Source organism: Protopterus annectens, chromosome 5.part0 (assembly GCF_019279795.1).
Source record: "Protopterus annectens isolate FY-2018-M chromosome 5.part0, PAN1.0, whole genome shotgun sequence".
NCBI lineage: Eukaryota > Metazoa > Chordata > Ceratodontiformes > Protopteridae > Protopterus > Protopterus annectens.
The window spans coordinates 156,094,418-156,121,696 of record NC_056735.1 but is presented as its reverse complement, the minus strand read 5'-3'; the positions used below and the strand labels follow the sequence as shown (position 1 = coordinate 156,121,696).

The following is a 27,279-nucleotide window of genomic DNA, read 5'->3' as shown; positions in this document are numbered from 1 at the left end:
TGTCGAGCAGAGCCACAGAAGTGATCCCCGGGATGAATTTCTCCCATCCGTTCATCAAGATTTTTCGGTGCTAATGAGGAACTTTGCTTGACATAGATAGGTAGCTTGTTCCAGATTATGGGAAGTCTCTGGGACAGGAATCTATCCCTCCAGCATGTTGTATTTATTGTGGTGGCAAGGTTTAGGTCCCTAGAGCATGTATCCACGAGGGATTGGGATTTCTTTAGGTGTAGCATGTCCAACAGCTCTGGATTTGACATAGATTTGTATGTTAGCCAGAGATCACCTCAGAGTAGGTGATATGCTGTGGAGTAAATCTGGAGTTTTACTTCTGTGGCCTTTCCAGCTGTTGCAGATGTCTTGTGAGGTACATTCCAAAAGGGGCATTGTACTCAATAACGGGTCTAATGAGTGCCAAGTAGAGGGGGAACAATGACCTCTTTTTTTTTTCCTGGATGAGAACCCTTTCGTGATGAGGTGTGCCACGTGGAAGGATTTTCTGACTACTGTGGTGATGTGATTATCAAAGGAGAGACTGCTGTCCACCTGAGTCCCAAGGTCTCTTATCACACTTTCAATGTTGAGGACTGCCGCCTATGTGGTAGTTCATGGGAACAGAGTTTTTACCAAAGGGGATGACAATGCACTTTTTATCATTTAGCTTGAGGCCATGGCTCTGACACCAGGCATCTGTCTCAGTGAGGCCCTTCTGTAGGATGTCCATGTCATTTGGGGACTCAACTATGGCACCTAGTTTGCAGTCATCTGCGAACTTCATCAGCCAGAGGCCCTCTGTGTTGTTCCTTACTTCAGAGAAGTAAATACTGAACAGGAGAGGACCCAGGACTGAACCCTATGGTACTCCACTTGTCACTGGTTTGAAGTCAGATTTGGAGTCTGCAACTTTTACAGTGTGGGTTCTGTCAGTGAGCCAGTTGGCAACCCATCTTGTGACTTATGGATTTATACCCAGTTTAGTGAGTTTATCTATAATTCCAGAATGGGGGATGATGTCAAAAGCCTTGGCGAGGTCAAGATAGGCTGTGTGAACTGCCTAACACTCTTCTACGGCTTTGGTGACTGTTTTAAAGAAGTCAGTCAGGTTCAGGAAGCATGATCTGCCTTTCTCATACCTGAACTGGGTGGGGTCCAGAGTTTGGAGGTTATCTATGTCTTTGCTTATGAGTTCCATGATGATGCGTTCCATGGCCTTGCAAACGAGACTCATCAGGCTAATAGGGTGATGGTTCCCGGGGTCCGTGGTGGCTCCCCCTTTGTGGAGTGGTATAACTGTTGCTATGCGCCATTCAGTGGGTACAAGGCCTGACATGAGGCTATGATTGAACATGATACGTAGGTGGGGGTGCCAGTTCATTCTAAAGTTCGTGTAGAGTGCAGCCTGGGATGTTTTCCCGTCCCATGGAAGCTGTGTTGTTGGCTTTGGAAAGTGCAGTTTTTACCTGCGCAGTTGTGATTCCAGGGGCTCTCCATTCTTCCAGTATAGATATGGGCCCTTTAGGGAGTGAAAGGGGGGGTAAAGTTAGAAATGAACCTAGCAGCCAGGATGTTGACGATATTAGTTGGTTCTGTAATTTTTATGCCATTGTGCTGTAACTCGGAGCAAGACCTGGGTGTTGCCATTGAAATTCTTGACATAGCTATAGAATGCTTTGTGGTTGTCTTTAGAATCAGAGGCAATCTTGTTATCACAGCCATCTTTGGAGGATTTTATGAGAAATCTCAGTTTCTTACTGAGGCTGATCAGGGAGCTCCTCCACTCATGGGATTTTACTCTCTTCTGCAACAATTTCTTCCTTCTGTTGTTTATAGCAGGGGATCACCAGATCGGTTTCCTTTTTTTGGAGGATAACGTCTTGGTTCTGTTAGGGATAGCAAGATCCATGCACTCGTGTAAGTGCTTATAGAATGCATTTGTGTAGGATTCTGCAGTCATAACTGCAGTGCTCATTTGCATGGATGTCATGAAGTTTGCCACTTCTGTTTTAAGAAGCATGAAGTTGGCTGTGGAGAAATTTTTTACAGTGGTCTCCTTAATGGGGGTTGGGGGTGGGATGTGGGTTTTTATGGTGATTAGCTTATGGTTGGATCTGACCAACGAGGAGTTGACTTCAGGTGTGGAACACCGGTCACTCATATTGGTAATGACTAGGTCTAGGATATTGTTGCCCCTGGTGGGGGTGTGGATAAGTTGATCCAGGGCATTGGAGTTTATGAATTCTAGAAAGCATTGAGTGAAGGAGTTGGTACATGAGTAGTTTTCCTAGTTAATGGTGGGGTAGTTGAAATCGTCCATTATTAGGGTGTTTGGTTGGACCCTAATATTTTCCAGTATATCAAGAAAAGAGGAGTGTAGAAGTCCTGGGGCATGGTTGGGTATCTGTAGCAAGCTACATTATGGATTGCAGTTTTGCCCAGAGTTAGTTGCACTTGGATAATTTTGGATACATTATGTTGGGCAAGTAGCCTGGAGGTGTGGATATCCTTAATGAATATGGACACACCTCCACCTTTGGTGTTCCGGTCCAGGTTAGATGGCCGAAAGGTATGGTATGAGTTATAGTCTGGTAATGCAAGGGTGCTCTCTGGGGCCTTGAAACAGGTTTCAGTCACAGCACAGATATCGATGTTCTCCATTTTAAGGAGTGTCTCGAGTGAGTGCATTTTGAGGTTTAGACTTCTAGCATTGAGTAGCATTACCCTTGGTTTTTGTTTGCCTGTACCTGCTACAGTGGTGGGTTTGTCATTTGGACCTTGCCTAAAATAGGCACTATAGGGGCGGCAAGAGCCTTAGCCAGTGTTCGGAATCCCAGGGGTGACAGGTGCATGCCATCTCTGGCAAAGCATCGTGGCCTGCCGACCATGTTGTCCCAGGCAGACAGATACTGGATCTCCTTAGAATGGCACGAGAAGCTTAGCCAATTGTTGAAGTCAGTCATTTTGTCCTTGTGTTCTTGTACTGTGGTATCTTTCTGGGTGAAGTTAGGATGCTACTCAGGGCTAGGGTCATACCTGCCTGGATTACAAGATCGGAGACCTCTTTCATGTCTCTTTTCATGTAGTCTAGGGAGGATTTGTCTCAGGTCGTTCACACCAACATGGACAATGACAGAGTCATATTTGTACCTGTTGTGAAGTGACCTGAGTGCGTGGGTTATGTGGCAGATCCAGGCACCCGGCAGACAGCTGACAGTAACCTTCTCCTTGTCTAGTCTGGTGAGTTAAACATCAGTTTGCCTGACTATAGAGTCACCTATGACTAATGTGTTGGGTACATTGTTTTGCCTTATGGGCTGTGGTTGAGTGGCACACTTAGTCTGTGGGTTATATGTCTTTTGGGTTGTGTTGAGGGGTGGAGGTTGCTTGCGTTTCTGCTTTGGAGGTCTCTGCTGCTTGGGCAGATTATTATTGAGAGCCTCCATGAATGTTTTTGTGTATCTGTGTGTGGGTTTTTGGTGGTGTAGGTTTAGTGGGTCTATGTGATGAGTGTGGTGTGGTGCAAGTGTTTACCTTTTCCTCTTGACTGACAGGTTTAGTCTTGGGTTGAGAGAGGTTTGCTTCCAGTTTGGCTAGATAAATGCATCTCTCACAGGATGTAGTGTTGGGTGGTAGGAGGAGAGGGTTGTCAACGTACATGAGGCAATTGCTACATTACCCCAAGATGCCCAGATTCATCAGGTAGACAGGAGAGAACACAGGGAGCTGTCCCTTGGACATGCCTGGGTAAGAGAACACAGGGAGCTGTCCCTTGGACATGCCTGGGTAAGAGAACACAGGGAGCTGTCCCTTGGACATGCCTGGGTAAGAGAACACAGGGAGCTGTCCCTTGGACATGCTTGGGTAAGAGAACACAGGGAGCTGTCCCTTGGACATGCCTGGGTAAGAGAACAAAGGGAGCTGTCCCTTGGACATGCCTGGGTAAGAGAACACAGGGAGCTGTCCCTTGGACATGCCTGGGTAAGAGAACACAGGGAGCTGTCCCTTGGACATGCCTGGGTAAGAGAACACAGGGAGCTGTCCCTTGGACATGCCTGGGTAAGAGAACACAGGGAGCTGTCCCTTGGACATGCCTGGGTAAGAGAACACAGGGAGCTGTCCCTTGGACATGCCTGGGTAAGAGAACACAGGGAGCTGTCCCTTGGACATGCCTGGGTAAGAGAACACAGGGAGCTGTCCCTTGGACATGCCTGGGTAAGAGAACACAGGGCACAGGGAGCTGTCCTTTGGACATGCCTGGGTAAGAGAACACAGGGAGCTGTCCCTTGGACATGCCTGGGTAAGAGAACACAGGGAGCTGTCCCTTGGACATGCCTGGGTAAGAGAACACAGGGAGCTATCCCTTGGACATGCCTGGGTAAGAGAACACAGGGAGCTGTCCCTTGGACGTGCCTGGGTAAGAGAACACAGGGAGCTGTCCCTTGGACGTGCCTGGGTAAGAGAACACAGGGAGCTGTCCCTTGGACGTGCCTGGGTAAGAGAACACAGGAGCTGTCCCTTGGACGTGCCTGGGTAAGAGAACACAGGGAGCTGTCCCTTGGACGTGCCTGGGTAAGAGAACACAGGGAGCTGTCCCTTGGACGTGCCTGGGTAAGAGAACACAGGGGGCTGTCCCTTGGACATGCCTGGGTAATCACTATTTTCCTCTAGACAAGTGAGTAAAGTAAGTACTGGAGCTGCTTTCCTCTAAACATCTATGGAAGATAAGTACAAAAAAAACTGTTAACCACTAGGTAATGAGGAAGGTTGAGTGCTGTAGTAATTTGTAGTTTATTTAGTGTTTACAATAGTTCTAAACCAGTGCTGAGCACGAAAAAGCCGATTCAAGTGCTAAAATTAAGAATCTGGCTAGTTCTAAGGGAAAACTGAAGAGCAGACTTTATGGCGCCAGGAATAGTTTAATCCTAGGTGGGTTTTTTTTCTTTCATTTTTTAAAAAAATTAAGCAGCAAAAAGCAATTTAAACAGTAGAAATGAACAGAAAAGGCTGTCGCACTTGAGTGTGGCACCTACAGTACTAAATGCAGTTTAAATGTAACTTTTAAGCAGATAAATCAAGTGCACACACAATAAAACGATTTAACAGTAAAATGTAGCAGAAATACAACAGAACCACAGTAAAACTGGCTTTTTAAAGTGTGATAAGTTGAAACAGTTAAGAGAAAGTCAAAATGGTACTTAGATCAGCAAAAAAGTCTCTCCTTCTTGCTTCTGGTGCTGTACTAGTCTGCAGGACGCCCAGACAGGATCCACCGAGCTAAAACCCGCGCAAACACGGGTTTTTAACTCAGAAAGTTGAAAGGGATAGAAATTGGCCCAAAATGGCCAATAAGGTTAATTTCATAGCTGGAAACCATTCCTCTTGTGACAGATAGGCTGCTCTAATGCTTACCACTTTCACTGATAAGCAGAAAGGCCTCCCACTACCACAGCAAGGTCTGGACCACTCAGAAACACAGACGAAATTCCTGAATCCAGCAGATCTGGGATCCGGACTATTCTAGTATAGGAAAGGGCATTAGATGAGCAGATTTAATTTAATATGTTTATTGTTGTTTTATTTACTTATTTCCATTTTGTTTGTCTGGTAAGTGGGCTATTCTTCCAACCTTTTTCAGCCATAACTCAAGTCCAGAAAGTGTGAAGTAAAAAGTGCAGTATGATTAGTTATTGTTCAAGCAAGTTACTGAGAATAGTACACAAAATTGAAGAACGTGATGGATCAGGATATACTGGAAGATAGAAATGCATGCAGTTTAAATGAATGTAATTCATAGCAAAGTAGGAGATGAATATATGGGAGATTTGAATATACAAACTTGCCATGGTTATAATACATGCAGCTACAAGACCAGATTACAGTATATACATATGTATAGTTAATATTTTGTGTTTTATCAGCTTAATTCCATTTGGCGTAGAAGTAATCTGATGTCAGTTTTCATTTTTTTCCTTGACATATGGGTTTGGCTCAGCAGAACTGACTCAGCCATTACTACAGCTTGCACAGACAAAAAACTCTCGAGCTTCACCTCTACCCATAATCTCTGTCTTCCAGTTACCTCAGATCTATTTTGCCGCTATCCAGACAGACGCATTCACCAGAGATCTCAAGCTTAGTTTTGCTTTCTGAATAGTTTTTCCTTCTATTTTCAAACTTCTCTTTCAGTGTTTCCCTACCCTTTATTTAGGATCGATGTCATTTTTCCATACACTCTTGTGTATTCTCTTCTATCATTGCTGATAACTTTCTTCTGTACACTTCTGTGTATTCCTTAACTATCATTGGTGATTATTTCTTTTCTTTCTCTTTTTTCACTATATATATAGATATATATATATATATATATATATATATATATATATGTGTATATATATATATATATATATATATATATATATATATATATATATATATATATATATATATGTATGTATATATATATATATATATATATATATGTATATATATATATATATGTATGTATATATATATATATATATATATGTATATATATATATATATATATATATATATATATATGTATGTATATATATATATATATATATATATATATGTATATATATATATATATATATATATGTATGTATATATGTATGTATATATATGTATATATATATATATATATATATATATATATGTATGTATATATAAAGTCTGCTTTCCTTCCGTCCTGTCTGATTTAGAGTTTTGTGTCTCTCTCCTTTGCATGAGTAGGGTGTGTGTCTGTCTGTGTCTGTCTGTGTCTGTCTGTGTCTGTCTGTCTGTGTCTGTCTGTCTGTGTCTGTCTGTCTGTCTGTCTGTCTGTCTGTCTGTCTGTGTCTGTCTGTCTGTCTGTCTGTCTGTCTGTCTGTCTGTCTGTGTCTGTCTGTCTGTGTCTGTCTGTCTGTCTGTGTGTGTCTGTGTGTGTCTGTGTGTGCATGCACTTCCAGCTTCCTTTTTTATTATGGCTGAGAAAACTAAGATCCCTTCTGGCTTCAAAAAATGCCTGAAGTGCGGTCATAAGATACTGCTTTCAGACCTACATCTTTTATGTGTGTATTGTTTTGGTCCTGCACATTTACAGGAGACTTGCAGTATTTGCCATGAGTTTAGCCACAGGGCTTTTGTTGAGAGGAGGAACAAACTGATTTTAAAAGGCTTGATTCCATCCACCCTTGGAGAGGCCATATCTGCTGTAGACAAAAGCAAAACTGATATTGCTTCCTCGTCTTCATCATCCTCTTTGAAGAAGGGCAAAAAGAGGAGTTTGTTGGTACTGTCCTCCCCTTTGGGACCAACAGCTAAGAAACATAGCTCCTCAACTCCTAAAAGTTCCTCGGAGCCAACGGGCTCTCATTCTAAGATCTCAGGACCAGTAAAATCACCGACTCCAATCATTATTCCTACGCCAAAACCCTTGACATTGATGGCTTTGGCGCAAGAAGATTTGCCTTCTGGTTCTGCTTTGACATTGACTACTTTGGTACAGACTATAGACATATGACAAAAGGATATTGTACCCAGGACTTGTTACTCCCCATCTATTGACCCATTTGTGGGTGAGTTACCCGAGGTCTCTCTTCAGAGACCCAAATCACCCTCTCTGTCCTCAGTCTGTTTCATCAATAGCTTCACAGAACATATCTTGGAGAGACTGGTGAGTAAAGTTTTGTGGGCGAGAGGTTTCACAGGACTCCCTTCGGCTTGGTCCCCAACGGACTTTGGAGCCAAACCTTCATTCACCCTTCCAACACCTCCTTCTCTGAGGCTTCAGAGTTTACAACTCCTAGTTGTCTGGTACCAGTTTTATAAGTTCTGGAGGTCTGTCTCTCTTTGGAACTGGTTATTGCCCTGAGATCTTCAGTTATTTTGGAGCTGGAGACTTGCTGGGGCTGCATCTGTCCTGTCGACTAAAAGGGGCAGGAGTCAACTCCATTTTTTTTTTTAGCTGTCCCTTTACCTTGGAGTATTGGCACAGCTCAGTTCAGCTCTGGCTTCTGTCTCTGAGGCTATTTCTTCGCAGTGGGGAGTGACCTCAGTTCAGAGGTAGTGTATCTCTGTTCCGGGCTCCTTTCCCTCTTGAGGGGGGCCAGCCTTCGAGGCAATGGTGAGGGTTTTGTCTCTTACAGTGACTTGCCCCTTCCTCCATGGAGCAGATACCTTCCTCATGCCCAGTTATTCAACCTGTCTCTCTATTGGGGAAGAGAGTACTGAAACCTCAAGAATCACAGATACAGGTTCTGTCATCTTCTGATACCTCCCCAGATTATCCCCCTGAGGATGTTCCTCAGAAGGATTGCACGAGAAAGCACTTAAATTCCCCATAGGATTTTGATGAAGGGGAACTGTCCCAGAGGTCACCCCCTAAAGATGTCTTCTTTGTAGACATTCTAGAAATTTTGAAACAGAGGGGTGACTGACAGTCCCAAAACCCTTCCTGAGAGGAACCAGTTTACCTGCAGGCTTTCGGTTCTCACTCGTCTACCTGTTGGGTGACTCTGCCCGTGGATGAACTCATCCAGTTGATTTCTCAGTAGGTGTGGAAGACTGTGAACACTACTGAACCAATTACCAAGAGACCGGACAAAATTTTATCTGCATCTCAGGATATGCAGTTCTGGGCTAAAAGTTTAGCAGTAGATGTCATGGTCGTAGCTGCCACCACAAAAAAGCAACTCGCCAAGGAGAGTTCATCTGTCTATCCAACCAACAGAGAGTGTCGGGCGATAGATAAATTTGGGAATCATGTTCACACTTTCTCGACCTTTGCCTTAAGGTCTTTGAATTTTTTGGCACACTTCACCAGACTTCAACTGGCAGCCGCGGTGGTGCAGCAGTTAGTGTTGTCACCTCACAACACGAGGTTCTCCAGTTCGATTCTCAGCTGGGGTACCTTCTGTGCAGAGTCTACATGTCCTCTCAGCAGTCACGTGGGTCTCCTCTGGGTGCTCCGGTTTCTTCCCACACTCTAAAGACATGCAGCAGGGAAATTTTACACATTAAATTGGCCCTAGGAGAGAGTGCGTATCTGAGTGAGTGGTATGGATGAACTACAGCAGCAGGGCTAGCCACCTGTTGGTGTAAGCCTTGGCTTGAGATGATTGTCACTGTTGAAGTGACACCCTGACCCCATGTGCAAAAATTGGAAAAAGGGGTTGAGAATGGATAGATGGATTTCACCAGACTTCAAAAGGATTTTATCAAGGAGTTGCCGGATACCTTGGTGGGAGCTATCACTGAGGGAGTCCAAGAGAAGGTTGCTTCCAAGTTGGCCACCCTGGAGTCTGTGTCAAACTTGTCCATGAGGCTCATTGTGCATGCTGCCTAAGAGACCTCCAGAGCAGCGAGTTCAGGTGTTGCCATAAGGAGACACACCTCGATGTGCTTATGTGACTTTATGGAACTATTTAAGTCTTCATTCATCAGTGCACCTTTTGACAGATCTTTCTTTGGCCCAAAGGTAAGCAAGACTTTATCCAGGTGTGAGAAGGCCGGGAAGACCCTTTCTGCTGTGGGCGTACGTTTTTCCAGCCACCAAAGATCCATTTCTAGGAATAAGAGGAGTGGTGGAAAGATGTGGTTCATAAAATCCCAAGGGCTTTTCCAGGACACAAGTGGAGGCAGTTCCCCCGGGGGCAGAGGGGGGGGAGCTACAGTGGAAGACACTTCCCAAGTGGCAGTGGTGGCCCTCAGATCCAGGGCTTCAAGGACTTCTTCCCGGGTAAACTCTTTCAGCATTCCTGAAAGAAGGCCTGATTATCTTCCTCTGGAGGCAGTCAGGGGATGCTTATCCTTGCATCAAAACGCCTGGCTGAATATAACAACAGAATCTTGGGTGCAACGGATCATATCCAGGGTTATACCATGCCCTTTTCCCGTCTTCCCCTGTATGCAAAAAAATTCTCAGATGTTCCACACAATCAGAGGAAATCAGCAGTTCTAGAAATTCTGAAACTGTTATACAGAAGTCATCCAAGATGTCCCACCAGACCAGAGAAGATCCGGAATTTACTCAATATTCTTTTTAGTGTCAAAAAAGACCAGGGGACTGGAAACCAATTTTGGATCTCAGTGTGTTGAATAAATCAGTTTGACAAATGAAATTCCGGATGGTCATGGTACAGTCCATTCTTCTGTTTTTAGGAAAAGATGACTAGAGGTGCTTGATAAGATCTTCAGGATGCGTAATACCATATAAAAATGGACACGCGCTCCAGAAAGTTCCTCCTAGTCTGTCTGGGAGCCAGACATTACCAATTCCGGGTGCTACCCTTTGGTCTCACCACAGCCTCCAGGGTGTTCACCAAATGTATATCAGTAGTAGCAGCTCACTTGAGACTGCAAGGATTCTAGGTGTTTCTGTACTTGGATGACTGACTCATTACCACTCCAACCAGGCATCAGCTGATAAAAGTAAGGGATTATGTTCTCCAGACCTGTGCATACATAAGGAATAACTGTCAACCAAGAAAAATCTCAACTGTCTCCAACCCAAAGTTTGGAATTTATAGCACCATTACTGAATACGACAACAACCATTGCATCTCTTCCCCCAGTGAGACTTCAAAAAATTATAACCCAAGTGAAAAAATGTATACACAGGAAGAAGGTTCACACTTAATTTATACACAGGAAGAAGGTTCACGCTTACCCAGTTTTGCAGGCCCTAGTTTCTGTGGTAGCAACAATTACTCTAGTTTCCCTTGCCAGATATCACATGAGAATTCTACAATAGCTGCTGGCTTTTCAGTGGTCTATACTATATCAACCCATGTCAGACCAGATTCTGATCACCAATCATTGCAGAAAGGATCCAGCTTGGTGGATTTACTCCAGAAAAATTCTCTTGGGTCACCCCTTCATCCTTCCAGAACCCAAGGCCATAGTGACCGCAGACACCTGGGAGGGCATTTTCTGGGCAAGACTGTCCAAGGCACTTAGTACCCTACAGAGGCCAACTTGCACATCAGTGTTCTAGAGCTCAGAGTGGTGCTTTCAGCATTGCAAGCCTTTCAAACTGCTCTTCCCCTGTGAACAGGGGAACCATTATACATTCTCCCTTCAAACCATCTGCAGACTGTGATCTGAAATATTTGTCACGGAAAACATTATTTTTGGTGGCAATAACCTCTGCTAGAAGGATTTCAGCAATTCAGGCTTTATCATGTAAACATTTAGTAATTAAATATTTAATTATTTAGGTACTTGGTTTTAACTGATTTATTATGTGCTACCTAAAGTAGTGTCATAGTCTAATATCAATCAATTAATTTGACAGTATTCTTTCCAAATTTTTCAAACAGAGGTGAATACTGTCTGCCTTTGTTACATATTCACAGACAGTTACACTTTTACCTTCACGGGACAAAAAACATGAGGAACTCTGACAAACTTTTTGTCTCCTTTTCAAGTGCTGGGTTTGGTAAACCAGTCAGCAAGGTGACCTTAGCCAGATGACTCAAGAATTATATTTCCTTTATCTATACAGATGAAAAACTGCCTTACTTGGGCCTGTTAAAGCACATTCTACAAGATCTGTTGCCACTTCAGCAGTTCTCCAGTCTAAAGCTTTGATGGATGATATATATATGCAGCAGCCCTTCTCCCTTTAGCTTTATTACTCATTACAAATTAGATTTGGTCTCTAGGGGAAGATCGTCCTTTGGTTCGATGGTGCTCAGGAATATCCTTCCATGAGTCCTCACAAGGTCTAAAGTAGTTGGGGACTCTGCCCCATATGTTAAGGATAAAATGAAAATTGACAACATCAGATAAAGAAGTTATGTACTCACCGTAATGTTCCATCTGTTTTGTCCATTTTCATTTATCCTCGACTCCCCTCCCTCCATTCCCCAGCATTTGAAGACTCTTTGGTGGAACAGATAATGTACTTATCTGCTATGGTAATCTTTAAGGCATAACAGATATGGCTTCCATTAAGGATTTATCTATCAATCTATATCTAATTTGCAAACTTGATCTGAGGTAATTGGGAGACAGGGATTATAGGTAGAGGTGAAACTCAAGCTGTAGTAATGGCTGAGTCAGTTCTGATGTCGGAATTGAACCCATATGTCAAGGATAAATGAAAATGGACAGATGGAATGTTATAGTGAGTGCATACCTTCTTTTAGCCACCCAACAGCGCACAGTTTGTTGAAACAAAATTGCTTGTATCACAGCAGTTGTTCAAGCATAATTACTCAAGGTGGCATGTAGTCCAGGGCTTTTGTTCACTTCATATGGGAAAGACTTGGTGCTCAGTGTATTGTGTTTTTAACTTTTGTGAGAGCTTGCAGCCTTATAGAGTGAGTGAGGTATTTTTTTTTTCTTTTATAGCAATCGGTCTTTCTCCAAGACGCATCAATCTCCAAGTGAACATAAAGTAGGGGGAGTACCGATTACAGGGACACTTTTAATAATTTTTTTCACTGGGTCACATTTGCTTCAGTACTGTACAGCTGCAAGTATATTATTGTATGTTTCAAGAATTTCTGTACTGTCAGTTGTGAATAGTTTTTGCAGGAAGTTATGTTTTGAGGCAAGTATTCTACAGCAGTGATAGTGGATCCACAAAGGACCTATCAAGGCAGGGTTTCTAGTACTTCAGCTGATATAGTAAGGGCATATCTGTTATTTTGGGAACGCATCACCATTAAAGAAGAAATGGCTAAGAGGTGGAGGTAGAAGGGAATGAAAGAAGAGTGAAGTAGAATGAGGGAGAACATGTAGAAAAAAATTGACAGACTGAAATGCACTGCAAAAGGGGAGCAGAGATGCCTAGTCCAGTTACTTTTCCATCTACGGTTCTTCTGAATTCTGTATATCCACAAGGCCCCCTAAAACAAACATTCTGTCTTTGAATTCTTTTATGCCTAATATTGTTGCATTGAGTGAAATTTGAAATGCCCTTGGTCACAACAGATACCTATTTATTTCTCATTCCCAGCCAAACTTACTGATTACAGGTACATGCCAGCAATTTCTGCAGTATTTCAAATTATCATTAAAAGTCTTGAGTATGTTAAACTATATATTGTATTTTATTCAGGTTGCGCTTTACATTGGTTTTATGCCATGCTTTTGACCAGTGCCAGTTTGAAAGAATTATTTTTCATATTCGCATATCCTTTGTGTTTTACAGATTTAATGACATCTTAAATCTGTACATAAGAATGCTGATTCATTAGATTGTCTTTTTGTCTTGTTGATAGACTTATACTGGTTTAACATAACATTTCTTGCTGTAATTGTTTGACCAGAGGTCAGTCACTAAATTTTATTTATTTTGTTTCACAGATGTATTTGCTTGGGTCTGGGTTGTTCATTGTAAAAGATTTGCTTCAAGCGAGAAATCACAGGCTTCATTTAACACTACGGTTTGTATTTTTGCAGTTTTACTGCCCCGACATCAATGATTTGCAATTTGTTTTTTTTTTCAAGAATGCTTTATTGTTTTCAAATAATAAAATACATTGAGTTGACAATTTAGAAGGTAAAATGCTAATTGAAACAATATACTATAACTCAAAACATTTGGAGCATGCAATAACTATCCAATAAAACACATCTTCCTAAATGCATCTATTTATACTATGTACAGTAAGTGCTACAGATGAGAAAGAAAACCTGCACAATATCAATAGCGCAGATATAAATATGTTTTCAGATTAGTTATCTATGTCTGAGAAACAAAAATTGGCTAAGCATTCTGAATTCGGCCTTTTAATATATGTTCTATGGGAAAGTTCTATTATTTCTGGTAATAGACATTTATTTGTATTTTTAGTTATAAGTTTATGCAAAGATTTATATTTAACTGCCATTTTTCTGATGCCTGACTAAGAAAGCTTAGACAGGTCTAACACATTTTGAGTGATGCATAGTTTAACTAATGCAAATAAGGTAGTCAAGATATGCAATTTTAGTTTTGAAAATGTATGAGTGGTGATATTTAAGATAGCAAATTTCCAGGACAATGTTGATTTTTCATACCCTCTCTTTTCTAATTTAACCTTCAAAGAGCACCATAGCTTGTATTTCTGGTAATAGAGACGTTTATTCGTATTTTTAGTTATAAGTTTATGCGAAGATTTATATTTAACTGCCATTTTTCTGATGCCTGGCCAAGAAAGTTTAGACAGGTCTAACAGATTTTGAGTGATGCATAGTTTAACTAATGCAAATAAGGTAGTCAAGATATGCAATTTTAGTTTTGAAAATTTATGAGTGGTGATATTTTAGATAGCAAATTCGCAGAACAATGTTGATTTTTCATACCCCCTTTTTTCTAATTTAACCGTCAAAGCTTGTAAGTGTATTTACAGCTCCATAGAATATGTAAAAGATCTGCTCTGGGAAATGTGCAGTGAGGATATTAAGGAGTGATTTTTGGATTAAGTGTTAAGCTTCATTGGGGTATAGTATGCATCATTATTCATCATTAATTGTGTGTAATTGAGATTTTTAAATGGAGTAAATTTACGAATGGATTTCATGTCTGTTTCTTTTTGTCTGTAAGTTCATTGCTCATTTTGATCCAGTCTTTAGAATATAACAAGGATGTTCAGTATTTAATTGAGGTGACTAACTTACATACATTTGAGACCACCTTTTTTTTTTTTTGCTGGATAAAGTTTTAAGTAATGTTGTGGAGATACTGACATCAGGTTCATTAACATCTGTTGATATTGTTAGGGTAGATAAGAGCTCTCTGATTTGTCTTATTATAGTAATATAATTCTTATTCAAGTTAAGACCTAGCCTAATTTATTCAACATTTTTTCCTCTATATTTTAGAATATCCCATACATTACAGCCTTTAATAAGTACTCTTGTTTAGTTTAATGTTTGGGTTTAAACAAATATGTTGTAATAGGGTAAGGGTCTTTTCTAAGTTTAAAGTTTTAGGAGACTTTTATTTGATTTTATGACTTAATGAAGAATGCTGTTTTAGTTTCTCAGAGTTTTCAGTCATAATGAAAGGAAGAGCTTTAGGATGTATACCAGATTTTTTAGCATGTTGATATTTAACCCATAGGGGGGTCCAGTCTTTAGTGTTGGGATTATATTCCGCAATTTGTATTAACTTAATAGAACAGATTATATTGTAGTATCATTGAAAGTCAGGCAGGCTGAGCCCCCCCTTTTTCTTTGGGGTATGAATGTTAAATAATTAATGCTTATCGATTTGGGATGCCAGAGGAACTTTTTGATTTTATGAATTAATTTTTTTTGGAATAGCCATGTTTAGTGTATTAAATTGACAAAGTAGTTTGGGTAAAATGTTAATTTTAGTTATTTCACCCTTTGATAAGTGTGACAGTTTAATTTGTCTCCATCTATAAGTGTCTTGTAGAATTTCATCTTCTTACAACACTCTAGACAATCCCCCTTAATGCTGTGAATCCTTTAAATTCATAGTTCACCTGTCAAGCTTGCGACCTTGCTTTCAAGAAGCTAGATTCAGTAGCCTTATGCTGCTTCTTCCAAGTTTTCATACATGTCAAGGAAATGAATAACTAATGCCTTCTTTTAACTTTTTTTGTTTCTAACTGTATCTGAATGTCATCAGCCATGTACTAGAACCCCGCCTCGAGTCATTTGTTCCACCTTCTCTTGAATCTTGTCCAACTTATTTCTTCAGACTGGGGCCCAGCAAAACAGGGAAATCCCTAGTGTAAGCAGTCAGGGAAAGTTTTGGAAGAGGAAAGCAGGGTTTCCTTGTATGATACCATCCCGACAGCTGTAGAGTGCTTCTTTGAGTGCTGTTTGCACTATCCTAGCCAGTTGTAAATGTGCATTACATAAGCACATTCCAGTGATTAACATCACTGGCTCTCCTGGCTGAAGTTACTGTTGCAGTTTTCCAAACAGATGAGTTTTCACTGCTGACATCCATCTGGGTACCAAATCCTAAACCGTCCTTGTAGCAAACGTCCCATGTATGACGTCTGCTCAAAAACATAATGGTATATATGCAGTTATTTGAGCGTAAATCCTCAGAGTATCTCGCCTTCAGCCTGAACACAGGTCTTGCACCCGCTGGTCTGATCGTCACATGGTCATTTGTACCGTAAGCCTTCTCGATTCACATAAGTGCCCCATCAGAGAACTTTCCTCCTTGTTTAAACTGTTTTGTAGTGATTTGGTTAGATGTCATCTAGGAGGGATAAGTTTAAATGTAGTAGGCAGATACCCTACAAAGGCTGATATGTCTGGAATAGACTCCAAGCAACAAATGTTTGACTAGGGTAAATTGTGTAAGTAGCACCTTTTTTCTTATGTGTATCTTTATTTATTTGTGAATGAAACAGTATTTTTGTTGAATTTATCTGCATATTTGTGACGTAATGTTATGTGGTCATAATTGCTAATGTTAGCAATGTTATATAACTTGTTGATATAATTATTAGCAGATATATTTGTGTCATTGACAAAAATAGGGACATATTTTAATATTGCTCTTGTAAACTTAGAAAATTGCTAGAATAACAGGATTTGTATTAGCATGTATTTTCTGAAGGATATGGAGTCTGAAACTCAAATGTATGTCTTTATTCAGTGACATCAGTCTTTGGTGACTTGCAGAAAACCACTAATTTTATGAGGAACATATCAAAAGCATATTGCAAAACCCAGGACATTCAGTGAAAATACATACAGTTAAGAGGTTTGGACCAAGCCTCCTCCTTGATTGTCTTTTTGACTCATTTGTTACTCCCAGAGGTACAGCTCGCCATCACATTCTTTTGCTGAGAGGCTAGAATTGGTGCCAGGAGTGGTACCATCATTCTCTGTAAGAGAACTTTTTTTGTTTTATGGGACTACAAGCATTGAATGTGTGCATCCATGTATGCCTACCTGCCAGTGTATCTGACACAAGTTACGTAACCAAGATCATCCTGGTCCTCTCCATGGACCAATCTATGTTCCCCCCCACCTTAGTGTGGTGGGTGAGCCAACAATTGCTGCTCCTGTTTCACCTTCCTTGCACTAGATCCACCAGCATATGGGTTGTTAGTACAGAAGTCAAGGTTTTACTCCTCTTTGCCAGTGGAGCTGATAGTTTGTTGTCTTGAGCTGCTTTCTTAGATATTTGTACAGTATAAAATAAAATAAGTAAATTAAACTAAAAAGCTGTGGACATTCAGAAGCCTTGTAGTTAAAACACTGTTATGTTTATAAAGGGGTCATTTGCATATATCCCATGAACCTGTACAGGAGGTTTAAGGTATTAAAAGTGAAGATTCTGGCTTGTCTGGGACTTTCTTGGAGTAGGTATGTATATGTGTGTAAAATGTAGACAAATTAAGCCATTTGAAGCCTGACTTTTGAAGTCCCGCTATTACACACAACTGATTTCTCCCTCTGAGTATAAGGGATGGAGGAGTAAATTTGTAGTTTCACATTTATTCTTGTAAGCTTGATTTGGAACTAGTGAGGGATGTGGTTTGCTTTACAAAGTGCAAGAGGTTGTTCCAGAGCTGGGTAATTCTTTGGGAAAGATATCTGTTATGCTAACAATCTCTGTTTATTTTCCAGTATGAATTTAGGTTCCTTGCTCTTGTATTTGTGTTGCTATTAGTCTTGCTGATGTGTAATAGATGAAGCAAGACTGGGTCATTTAAAGTTTGTAGGCCAGGCATGGATTGCCTTTTAGGAGTCTCTAGGAGGGGTTTAGATGGTCTGAGTTGACTTAAGTAGCTCATGCCGGAGATATTTTTGGGGAGGAACTGCTAGGGTTTTTCAGGTTATGATAAGAGCTTGAAGAGTTAATCACAGAAGGACACACTGTATTCTCATATGGTCTGATGAAGAATAAGAGGAGGGGAATGATTACCTTTTTTTGTGAAAAGAGATGCCTTTAGTGAATTTTTGGGTCATGTAGAACTTTTTCCTGATGACAATAGATATGTGGTGGTCAAAGTAGAGTTCATTATCTAGAAAGTTCTCCAGTGAATGAGCCTTTTTAAAGGGGGGTATGTCATTTGTGTGATAGGTGTTCGGAAGTTCCTGATTCTGAAACTGTATAGTGCTACACTGTTTTTTTTTTTTGTTTTTGTTTGGAGTTCAGCAATAAGACCATGACTTTTGACAACACTTTGTTAAGTTAGGCCTTCTGTCTCTTCAGGGGAGTTGATAATGGCTCCAGGCTTGCTTTCTCTATGAATGTGGTCATAAGAATGCCTTTAGTGTAAGTTTGACATCAGAGAAGTAAATGCCAAGTAGAAGTTAGCCTAGAACAGAGAGCCCTGAACTACACTACTGGTGGCAAATCTCTTGGAGGATAATGTGCAACCTAGTCTAATAGAATGAGTTCTATAATTGAACTGGTTGGCAATCCAGCAAGGTTGTACATGGATTTATATAAAGTTTGACCAGTTTCTTAATAATGCCAGAGTAGGGTATAGTGCCAAAGGTCTTAGCTAGATCAATGTAAGATGTGTGCTTTGTGTTACCCTCATCTAATGCTTCTGTGACTCTTATAAAAAGGTCAGCTGGCTTTAATAGCCAGTCTACAAAGCCAAATTGGTTTCGGTCTAGGGATTGCAAGTTTATGTCCCTGTTTCTGAGGTCCATGAGGATGCATTTTATTACCTTATAAATGACGCAAGTAAGTTTTATAAGTGTATATTTGCCAGGATCCATGAGGAAGGCCTCCTTTAAGTAGGGATGCTACTGTAACTGTTATCCAGGTCACTGGTATGTATAGGTTCATAGTTTCATAGGAAGATACTAGGCTATTGGCTTGGAGGTCTTTATAAGCCTAGCCAAGAATTTCACCCATGTTCCCACAAAGTCTGCACCTGTTTTCCCTGTTCAGCAGGGGTAAAGGTGGGATCCCAGTAGTATATTTTCTGTTTCCCATCGAGGCGTCCAGGTTCCTCTTAAAGAGGGCTAGTGAGGTACTCTGCTTGACATGGCGAAGGGAGTCTGTTCCACAGATGGGGAAGTCATTGGGACACAAATCTGTCCTACCAACAAGTTCTATTAACATCACAGAACTAGTTTGAAGCCTTGCATGTGGGTTGTGTGAGTGGAGTGTTGTGGATATGCAGCAACTCTATCAAGGCTGAGTCTGAGACGGCCTTGTATGCCAGACATAGGTCACCTCTGAGTAGTCTGTATGAGACTGAGTACTTGATAATGGGTCTGATAAGGGAGGAGTACAGGGATGTTATGACCTCCTTGTTCCTGGATGAAATACCCTTACTTATGAGGGGGGACATGTAGAAAGCCTTCCATACAACAGAGTCAATGTGGTGGTCAAAATTCAGGTTGCTATCTGCCTAGGTGCCCAAATCCCTCATGACAGATTGCGTGCTTAGTACATGGTTATTAATGTGATAATTAGTGAGGACGCCATTTTTCCCAAAGGGGATAATGATGCATTGTATGTATCCATTGGAATAACTTGGTACGTTATGTAGTCCCATAGAGCTTTTGCTTCTGGTATTAGTGTTTTTACTACCTGTTCACGGGTAATTACAGGTACTTTGTACTGGGAAATTTGGAGGTGATAAGGGAGAGAAGTTGAAAACGAATTAAGGATTTTTTCACTTTATCCTCAGTGTCTGAGTAAGAGATACCAATACAGATTAGTTTAGTGCAGTGCTTGGTATTTATGTGGTTTCTGACATAATTAAAGAATGTTGTATGCTTGTTTTGTGGTGATGTAGTAGTTTTTAGTTAATACTTAACTTTGTAGGATTTAATCTGGATCAGTTCTTTGTTAGCCCTTTAAAGATTGATTTCAGCATACTGAGAATTTGTTCCTTTATTTAGAGCTATGAACACATTGATTATGTTACTGCTGCAGTAGCCTTTTGTCTATATTGATTGTATCCTGCCTAGGATGTAGCAGCCAGCTTTGGCTCCCTCCTCACCTACAATTTGCCTACTTATTAGCCAGTTCCTGAGAGGGAAATCAGCAGTTAGAGTATAGAAATCTGATGTACATTCTTACCGCCTTGATAGGAAGCAGCTCTGAGGCCTCACAGAACCAGCAAGTGGTCTTTGAGCCTCGATTCTAGCAGAGTAGTCCCCACCGGGAAATCTCTTTAAACAGCAGTTGCTGCCTTTTTAAGAAATTATCGCTGTATTTTATATGGTGACTAAAAGCAGTATTTGATGTTGTTCTTTTCATTCATTCCTCAGTGATTGGGTATCAGAGCTGACCTGGGGTCCAACTTGACTGTATGCACTAGACTCTCAGCTCCAACTGACAAGTTCCTCCCTCTACTCGTAAGGCCCCAGTCAGCTATCTGTACCTCCGATCTTGTTTGCTGCCATAGTGCTATAGACATAGATCCTACTCTGAGATTTTTCTGTTATTGTAAGTAGCTTTTCGCTTTTAGGCTTTCCCACTAGTCTTTAAATTCACCCACCTCCCTCTTCTGATTGTTATTTTTTGGGTATCTTTACTGATCGCTTTTTCCCCCTTGTTTTTCTACTATCTCTTGTTCTACCTTTTGGTAGCTTTTTTGGTACCATTGCTGGTATTTGCCTGTACCTCTTACTAATTTTTCTACCCTCCAGAGGGTATTCTCTTCCACCATTGCTGATAGTTAACATAAAAAAATCTTTCTTCTTCTTACTTTCCACCTTCTGCCTTTAATCTCTATCTCAGCCATTAATCTGTCAGCCAATTCTGAAAAGGAAAATGCCAGGCTTTAAAAACTGCACTTCCTGTGGTTATAAGATCCCTAACTCTGACGCCCAAAGGGAGTGTGTCTTGTGCCTGGGAGCGTCACACTTTAACACTGACTGCTCTATTTGTGCCACTTTTAATTCCAGGACACTTAATGATAGTAGAAATAAGTTGGTTCTTAAAGGGCTGCTGCCGCATTCTTCTTCTGCAGGGGTTCAAACCCCCAGTAAACCTATGGAATCTTCTTTGGAAGCAAAAGACTCATGTAAGTAGTCCCCCACCCACTCTCTGAAGGCTGCTACCTCTACTACTGCTTCTTCTGAGCATCCGCAGAAGATTCTAAAACATTGGATCTGACTTCTTCTAATCCTAAGAGGAAGCACTCTGATCCCACATCCTCAGCTCCAACTTTCTTCAAGCTAAATCTCCTCAAACCCACTCACCTGGGTTCAGCATAGAACCAATTCCTCCTTGCCTCCATTTTCCTTTTCTCCAGGGGAACATGAAGGGAGAGTCCAGGCCCCAGTCCGCCACCTCCCCCTTAGGTCATCCAGAAGTCTTTCAAAAGCTGACATGGATAGGATGATGAGGGAAGTTCGTTAGTGCTTAGATTCAGATGGGGATTATCCCATGTCCTATCAGATCTATGAGCCTCCTTTCTGCTTCTCATGCAGTGATCTCTCCTTCTCTGATCCTTCCCACTGTTTTGGAGCCCTCAGATCTGAGAGCCCTGAGTGTGTTGGAGTTGGATCGTAGGACTACAAGATCTTCGACTCTGATGGCTTCCCTGACTGGTTCTTCTCTGATTCCATTGGATCGAGATGCGTCTCTGAGCTGAAGTGTCAGTGCCAGATTCAGGGCGATAGGTTCCACATTCAACAGCTCGGGTCCATCTCCCTCCTCAAGCCGTATATCCAGACAGGCTTACTTTGGAGGTTTTGACTTTTGTGTGGCCAGCCATGGCTTCTACCAGTCCTTCTGCATTCAAAGTAGTGGAGAACGTTTTCTCTGGACCAAGGGATACGACTGCTGCCCCCTCCTTAGATCCTACATCCATTCCTCCTTCAGGTCTGAGCTCTAATCCTCTCAGGTGTACTCCACAGGGACAGCCAGTACCATCTAGCATCCAGATAGTTCCTGTTGAGGAACTCCCTCTCTCCTCAGATACCTCACCAAACCATCCCACTGAATAGGTTCCCTGAAAGAGAATGTGCAAAAAGAAGACACATAGATTCCCCTATGGAATCTCTCACTGAAGATACTGACTTCGATGAAGGAGAAAGGCCCCCCATATCTCCAATGGTTGACATCTCCTTCAGAGACATCCTAGAAATTCTTAAACAAAAGGGTGGATGATCCTCAGATGCCCCTTCCCCAGAGGAGTCAGTTTTTCTGGAAGGTTTTAGGCTTGGCATATCTATGTCATGGGTGACTCCCCCAACAGATGAGCTTATTGATTTAATCTGTCGCTGGGCATGGATGAAACTGGATATTATAGAGTACTACAGAACTCCTCAGTGTATTGCTGTAACAGAGTCCAGGGGGGTTGGACAGGTTTGGAAAGTGCATGTTTGCTTTGGTGACCATTGCCTTGAGGTCTCTGAATTACTTGGTGCACTTCACAAGACTACAGCGGAATTTTACCAAGGGACTCTCCAAATCCCTCTCTAAAGTCATGTCTGTGGAGGAAAACAAGAGGGCCTCTTCACAGCTGGCCACTCTGTTAACCATCTCCAATGCGTCCATGAGGTTAATATCCTGTGCTGCAGAGGTTACCTCACGGATGGTCAGTTCAGGCATAACCATTAGGAGACATGCCTGGATGCATCTATGTGACGCTGTGAAGCATTTCAAGTCGTCTTTCATCAGTGCTCCTCCTGATGGAGTATTTGTTTAGCTCTACTGTAAAGGAAACACTTTCTTGGAGTGAACAGAATGGAAAGACCATGTCTGCCATAGTTTATGCTTTTCTACCCCTCAACGATCCTTTTCCAGGAATCAAAGAGGAGGGAGAAAAATGTTTTTCCATAAGTTCTAGAGTCCTTTCCAGGATTCATGCAGGGATAAGGAGTTCAAATGAAAGACACAGTCCTTGTGGTAAAGGAGGCCCATAAGACCAGAGTTTCTGGGATTCTTTTTCAGATGAGCCCTTTCAGTGCTGCTGAAGGTTTGCTTGACTCCCCACCACAGGAGGCAGTCAGGGGCACTTGTCTTTGTGCCCAGTCACTTTGGGCTTCAATAACAAAAGATTATTGGGTGCTTAAAGTCATATCCAGAGGTTCATAGGTAGGTACTAGGCTAAGGGCCCTAGGGCCTATATAAGCCTAGCCAAAAGGTACCCTGATGTTCGCCACCCAAGAAAATTATTTTCCTATGCCACTGTCGAGCAGAGCCACAGAAGTGATCTCCAGGGTGAATTTCCTATCTCCCAACCAATCATCAAGATTTTTCTTGAAGAGTTATTTTATACCATTTTCCCAGATTTCCTCAACCAAAGCATGAAGGCTTCCTGACGTACCACCCAGTCAGAGAGAAGCTGCAGCTCAGGAAATTCAAAAGTTGCTGTACTAGAGTCATCCAGGAGGTCCCACCAGACCAGAAAGCATTCAGAACTTACTCAATGTTCTTTTTAGTGCCAAAGACAAGGGATTTGAGACCAGTTTTGGATCTACGCATACTGAATCAATTTGTGAAGAAGTCAAAGTTCGGAATGGTCATGGTTCAGTTCATTCTGCCATCTTTACACATGGACGTAAAGAAGCCCCAGCGCCTGAAACTCAAAAGCTGCTATACAAGAGAGTCATCCAGGAGGTCCCACCAGACTAGAAAGGATTTGGAAGTTACTCGAGGTTCTTTTTAATGCCAAAGACTGGGGACCTGAGACCGATTTTGGATCTAAGCAAACTGAATCAATTTGTGAAGAAGTCAAAGTTTTGAATGGTCATGATTCAGCCTATTCTGCCATTTTTATGCAGGGACTGTTGGATGTGCTGAACCGATCTTCAGGATGTGTACTATCACATCAAAATGAACAGGCAGTCCCCGAAGATTTCTGCCCTTTTGATTGGGGGCAGTCATTATTAGTTCAGAGGCTTGCCCTTTGGTCTCACTGTTGCCCCCTGGGTGTTTACCAAGTGTATGGCAGTGGTAGCAACTCACCTGAAACTACTGGGATTCCTAGTGTTCCCATATCTAGACAAATGGCTCTTTATTGCACCAACCAAGCACCTTCTAGAGCAGTCCAATGACTACTTGCTCTAAATATGTGAATCACTAGGCATCTCGGTAAACATTTGCAGATCTCATCTACAACCTGTTCAGAGCCTGGAGTTCACAGGTACCAAACTGAACATGGTAAGTCAGATACCTCCCCTCCTTCACATTGTGTAGACATCCTCAGGTTTCAGATGCAGTAAATTATTGTTCACCCTTCTCGCCTGGCCAGGCTAGTCCTTCAATCTCTGTGGCTGATGCCAGGGGCCATAATCTTAGTTCCTATGGCCCGCTTTTATATGGACTCTGGCTGTTCAGTGGTCAGTTCTGCATCATCCTGTATCCTTTCCAGTCAAACTCATTCAAGTCTGCAAGGATCATCTTCGTTGGTGGATTCAGTCAGTTGAGGCTTCCCTCAGCTGTCCCTTTATTCTGTCCCCTCCAGTAGCCACTATGACCACAGATGCCTCCCACTCAGTGTGGGGTTCGGACATTTCTTTGATCAGATGGTCCAATGCAAGTGGCCTGCTGAAGAAACCAATCTGCATGTTAATATCCTAGAGATGAAAGCAGTCCTACTTGCATTGCAGGCCTTTCAGGATGTTCTTCTAGGGTCCATTGTGATACAAACCGGCAAAATGACTGTTTGGTACATCAGCAAATGGAGGAACCCATTCTTACCCACTTTGTCGAGAGGCAATTAGATTGTGGCGGTGGGTGATCTCTTCCAATTGCTTTTTTAGTAACATTGCACATACTGGGAAAGTACAGTGTTTTAGCAGACAGACTCGGCAGATCACTTTTGATGCCTGGTGTCTCAAATCAGTAGCAGAGAGAATTTTCCTTCTTTGAGGCCAACCTTTCGGCGACTTTTTGCCTCTGTCCTCTACAGCAAGTTCTTTGTCCTAATCCCCCCTCAGGAGAGTCACCAAGAGATGCTGTATTCCATGCTTGGCCCTCCAGTCTCCTTTACACTTATCCCTGTTACCTCTAATTCTGAAATTCTTTCAGAAAGCACTTTGGTTGAAAAGCTGCATAACCGTCATTGCTCCCTTTTGGCCTCGTCAAGTATAGTTCCCCTTCCTGTGGTCTCATCTTTGATATCCTCCATGCATACTGTACCCCAGTCCAGATCTGGTCTCCCATCCCTCCTGTATCCCGATATTCCAGGCCTCAAACTGACCGCATGGGTTCTCCAATTCCATTGATAGTTAGACAGCCCAGGCTTTCCTCCCCAGTCCAACAGATACTTCTATCCTCCCAGAAAGCTTCCACATGCAAAATCTACAAAAGTAAATGGAAGAGATTCTCATCTTGGGCTCTTCAGAGGGAACTTGACCCTTTCACTCCACCTGTATCTGTGGTTCTAGAATTTCTAACAAGTTTTCAAGAAGGTGCAGTTTTGTTCCACTGTCATATAGCAGCTATATCTAATTTTCAGTCGGGTGAAACTGCTGTGTCTTTAGCTTCTTCAAAGTTGTGTAAGCCTTTCTAAAAGGCACCTTCTAACTTAGACCTCCAGTGAATGACCCATCACCTCCTTGGGATTTAGCAGTCATACTGCAAGGGTTAACTCAACAGCCCTTTGAACCAGCAGCTAATTCTGATTTAAAATTTTTTGTCGTAGAAAACAGTCTTTCTGGTAGCCATTACATCTGTGAGAGACGTTTCTGAACTCCAGGCTCTATCTTCAAAATCTCCTTAGATTGTAAGGGTCACCTTACAAGCAAATCCATCCATGTTTATGTAGTCCTATCTCACCGTAATTCTTGCTGAATGGGTTTGGAGCTGATATTCGGCTCCGACTCGGCCGATAATGAAGCTCAAGAGCTTTTACTGGCTTGAGGCTAGCCCCTATCCCATGGTGCCTCATGGCAATTCCCCAGATCTCGTTTGCTGCGAAAGCTTTGAGGTTGTGTCTTACTGGCTTGTTGGCTAAGTAAAACGATTTTTTGCTATATTTAGTATTTTTCTACTGTTTTATCTATCTGTATATATATATATATATATATATATATATATATATATATATATATATATATTGATAGTTCTTTATTGTGCGACTCTTTTTGAAAGTTTTCAACCCCTATTCCCCCTTAGCCCCTTAGGACTGTATGGCCCGTTTAAGTTAGAGGGCCTTTCCTTCCTGTGTGTGTGTGACTGTTTAAAAAAAAAAAAAAAAACTTTCTTCTCTTTACACTTTATTGTAATAATACTGTTATTTTCCTTTGTCTTTGTGTTTAAGAATGTCTAAAGATAAGGATCTTCGACCTTCAGGGTTCAAAAAATGTGACAGGTGTGCGCAGAAAATGTCTCTTACAGACAGCTACACCAGTTGTGTTTATTGTCTTGGCGAAGCCCATTTACAGGAACCCTGCACCTTCTGATACGCTTTTAGTACAAGAGTGTTGAATGAAAGGAAGAGAAAACTTATTGACAGGGGTCTCGTGACCAATTCCTTCCAGGAACAGCTGGAACTTGGTCAGGCAGCTCCAAAATCTTCAAAGAGAAAATCATCGGCCCTGACTTTGGAGCCGACCAAAAAGTCTGAAGCACCAGAACCAAGGTGTGCCAGTTCCGACTCTGCTTCATCTTCAGTGCAGTCTATTTCATTGGTTCCGAGACAGTCTTCGGTACCGAAGATTTTGCCCGACATCGAGACTGTATCTCCTACTTTGAGATCTATTTTGGAGAGAAGGAGGTCTCCACCAGATCCTCCAGGACCCTATCAGATGAGGACTTCGAGAGGGTAGTGAAGAGGTTGCTTTCGGATCCAGCTCTGGCTAGAAAATTTACCCCTCCAGACCCAAAGGTCTCTGAGCCGACCCCAGTACCGATCACTGTTCCTCCTCCAACTGCTTCTCTCTCTGAGCCTATTACGTCAGGTTCCTTTGTATTTGACCCTTCGGCTCTGGGGTTTCAACCTGTTTCCTTGGAGCCAATTACTCTATCCTCGATGGCTCAGTCTGGAGCTGAGGGTTCTGGGAGCCGACGCTCTCGTGTTGACTCTGAAGGGGACAGTCACCCTGGGTTCTTGTCGAAACCGACCCACCCTCTCAGAGCCTCGGCTTGACTCAGCTCAGCTCCCACTTCTGCTTCAGAGTCGTTCCCTCTTGCTAGGAGCCGACCATCCTCCCCCTCGGAGCGGAGGTCTTCTTCGGAGTGGGGGGGAAAGGCTTTCGAAGCTATAGAGAAGGCTTTATCCTCTTACAAAGCCATTCCTTTGGAACCTGTGTCCCACCAGCAGCAGGCAGCAACCTCTTCCCCCTGCCACCCTCACAGCGTAGGGAACCCGAGGCCCAAGTAGCCCCCTTTGGTGGTTCCCCCTCTTCTGAGTCCTCCCCAGATTATCCCACTGCAGAACTCCCTTTGAAGAGGTTATGTAAGAGGAAACA

At 42.1% G+C, this 27,279-nt stretch overlaps 1 protein-coding gene across 7 annotated transcripts in view; it reads left to right on the top strand.

The window, feature by feature from the left end:
* The window catches only part of INPP4A (inositol polyphosphate-4-phosphatase type I A), a 1,931,511-nt gene that overhangs the window by 54,816 nt on the left and 1,849,416 nt on the right, over nucleotides 1–27,279 (top strand). For all 7 annotated transcript variants that reach the window (XM_044072185.1, XM_044072184.1, XM_044072183.1 and 4 more), the window contains exon 2: nucleotides 13,318–13,397. In XM_044072185.1, the coding sequence (XP_043928120.1) occupies nucleotides 13,318–13,397 (80 nt within the window). The remainder of the gene's footprint in view (nucleotides 1–13,317; nucleotides 13,398–27,279) is intronic.